The following is a 2,589-nucleotide window of genomic DNA, read 5'->3' on the forward strand; positions in this document are numbered from 1 at the left end:
GATGTGGCAGCTTGTAAATATGACATTTGTTTGAGAGAGAGAGAGAGAGAGAGGACAAGAACTTCTAAACAAATAGGCACTCTCTTGTGTGCAATTTTGTGACTTCAAACTTTGTATAGGGCTGTGTGGAAGTAGGCGGGCTTGCATTTGAAGATCGTTTTGCAAGAGCAATCACATGAGAAAGTACAGGTGACGGTGGAAGGACTCGAGTCTACAATATGAGCACTCTCACCTGCCTTTTCTATTTCTTCTGTTAGGAGTGCAAGGTTGTGTGCACACGTGTGTCAAGAGTGTGTAGCACAAAGAATATTTGCGGCATGTCTCTGTTTGTATGCATCGACAAGTAGCCGTGAGGTGAGGCATGCAAAGTAGAAGGGGGCGTTGAGACAGGCAATACCTAGAGGAGAGTTACGTCTCATATAGTGGAATGATCTATCATGTGTGGTGGCCGTGCAAGCTGGGCCGGAGAAAGGATGTTGAATCCTTCCAAGTTCCGGAACCTTTGCGAACACCGCTGCAAAGGGGGCCTTTAATTAAAATCAATGTGGTGAAAGGATGCAGGAGAAAGGTGTCGTAGGTATTCCAAATGTGGTGGGGGGAACGCAGGCGTCTTTTAAGCAGAAAATATAATCAATGGGCAAGGCATCACATGATGATGATTACTGATCAATTGCCAGGCAATATTATATCAGATAAGAAAAGCATGTATGCATGTAGGTAAAAATACTCTCCCCTGCTGGGCACCGCTGTATTTTGAGAATGCCCTTGATAAAAAAATTGCTCCTTTATTCATGCAATACGTACCTTATATGCCATGCCTTTTTTTAATAAAAGAGATCTAATTTGAAGTTTTTCACCAATAAGCTGACAACTAACACAAAATGTTTGCAGAGTATATCAACAAGCTGCACTCTCAACAGTTTGCAATGTAATTAAATATTTAGATCAGTGAAGCAGTAATTAATTGACAAAGAAACACATCGGAAAGTCAGATTGAATGTACACGGATTTATACCAGTTTTGGATCTTTCAATGATCCTGTAGCTTCAAAGCCCTACAAGTAGTCCAAAATTATCTGAGACGAGATGTCTTCAGTTGCGGAGTTACAAGTAGTACGTTTAACAACCGGTATCCGTAGTACCGCTGCACCAAATGTTAAAAGCTTTAATATATTGTTTCTCTCACCTTCTTCAGGATGCACCAATTCAAATATATCAGCCTATCTGATTAGCTCCTGCTTCAGTTAATGTTAGCAGATGCAAGGAGGAGGTGCTCCATAGGTATAATTTCTGGTCATGGGTATGTGGCCTGCTGGCCTTTTTTGATGAGCCTCCTCGACTCGCCAATGCTGCTGATGGCATGCAGCTGATGGCACTTGAACTTGTTGTCGCTTTACCCTCGTAAACCTGGGAAACTCATCGTCCACCTCATCGTCGTTTGCAATGCTACTATTGTTTCCCGGCATACATGAGATATTCCGCCCCACTGCTACTGCTGGTGTGAGGCTGCCGAGAGGCATGGCATTCATGGTGGAGGATGGAGATCCTACTGCTAGCCGCACCGCGCATGTATGAATATGGTTCGTAGTGTTGGAGACTACAGCTGGCTCTTTCTTTACCTTGGGTTGCGCAACTTGAGCCGATGCAGATCGATGCCCAGATGTCCTCCACACGGTGTGCATATTTTTTCCACCTGCATTTTGCATACTAGTGCTCTTCTCAACAATATTGTGGTTTGGGATACCAGGAATTACAGGTTCTTTCTTCGATGCCTTGGGCTGCACAACTACGTCAGCTGCTTGAGCTGATACAGGACGGCCAGCAGCAGTGAGAATTTTGATGCCAGCACTTGGAGTAGGGCTCATCTCGACGACATGGTTCAGGGTCTTCTGGAAACAGTTCGAGATGTTGAGGACAACCCAGGGATGATGCAACACTTGCTGGAGGGTGATGCGATGTTGGGGGTCCTTGCAAAGCATGCTGCAGAAAGGGGAGTGCATTTCAGAACGCTGCAGTGTCGTGCAGCTCCGCTGCCATGATGAGAAAAAAAGCAGAGAAATGCAAGCTAAGCTTCTTTGAAGCCTACACATTTACTGAGCAGTGATCAAGGCTTGATAACATGCCAAGTTTAATGATTAATGTATGTCATATCCGGCTTAAAAGGGCCAACAGATTCCTTAATGATGCCAAAAATGAGTATGCTTGAATTGAGCATAGATGGAAGATTATGATCTAGAACTGCAGTGCTTGAAGTACTCTACCAGGCTGTTTTTACAGCTCGTCAATTGGAGCTACGGTGAAGAAGTTATGGCAGTTTGAAGTTTAAGTCGATTGCAGATCCGTACCTGATTGGGCAACTGCAGCTGAGGTGACAGAAATGAGTGAATGCATGGACCTGAAGTGCTTACTTTGTGGAGCGCGTCGGTCTTTTCAGATCAGCGAGATCGGAGTTACGGTTTCCAAGTTATGATCTGTTAAATATTCACCGGGGGCCGGCTCCGAGCTAGTCAAGTCGGCTTGGGCAGTGTGCCATCTGGGAATTTTACAGCCGTACGGATTTGTATGCGTTCTAAGCAGTTCAAGACATCTA

The 2,589-nt window shown here is 44.8% G+C and overlaps 1 protein-coding gene across 1 annotated transcript; it reads right to left on the bottom strand.

Annotated features, from left to right (window-relative positions):
- Positions 1-999: 999 nt before the first annotated feature.
- LOC147436674 (uncharacterized) lies at positions 1,000-1,978 on the bottom strand. Its single transcript, XM_086488212.1, has one exon. It carries the CDS (start codon positions 1,976-1,978, stop codon positions 1,250-1,252), a length of 729 nt encoding a protein of 242 aa, XP_086344338.1. The 3' UTR covers positions 1,000-1,249.
- Positions 1,979-2,589: the final 611 nt, after the last annotated feature.

This window comes from Adiantum capillus-veneris, chromosome 18, assembly GCF_014529385.1.
Source record: "Adiantum capillus-veneris isolate H3 chromosome 18, ASM1452938v2, whole genome shotgun sequence".
Taxonomy (NCBI): Eukaryota; Viridiplantae; Streptophyta; class Polypodiopsida; order Polypodiales; family Pteridaceae; genus Adiantum; species Adiantum capillus-veneris.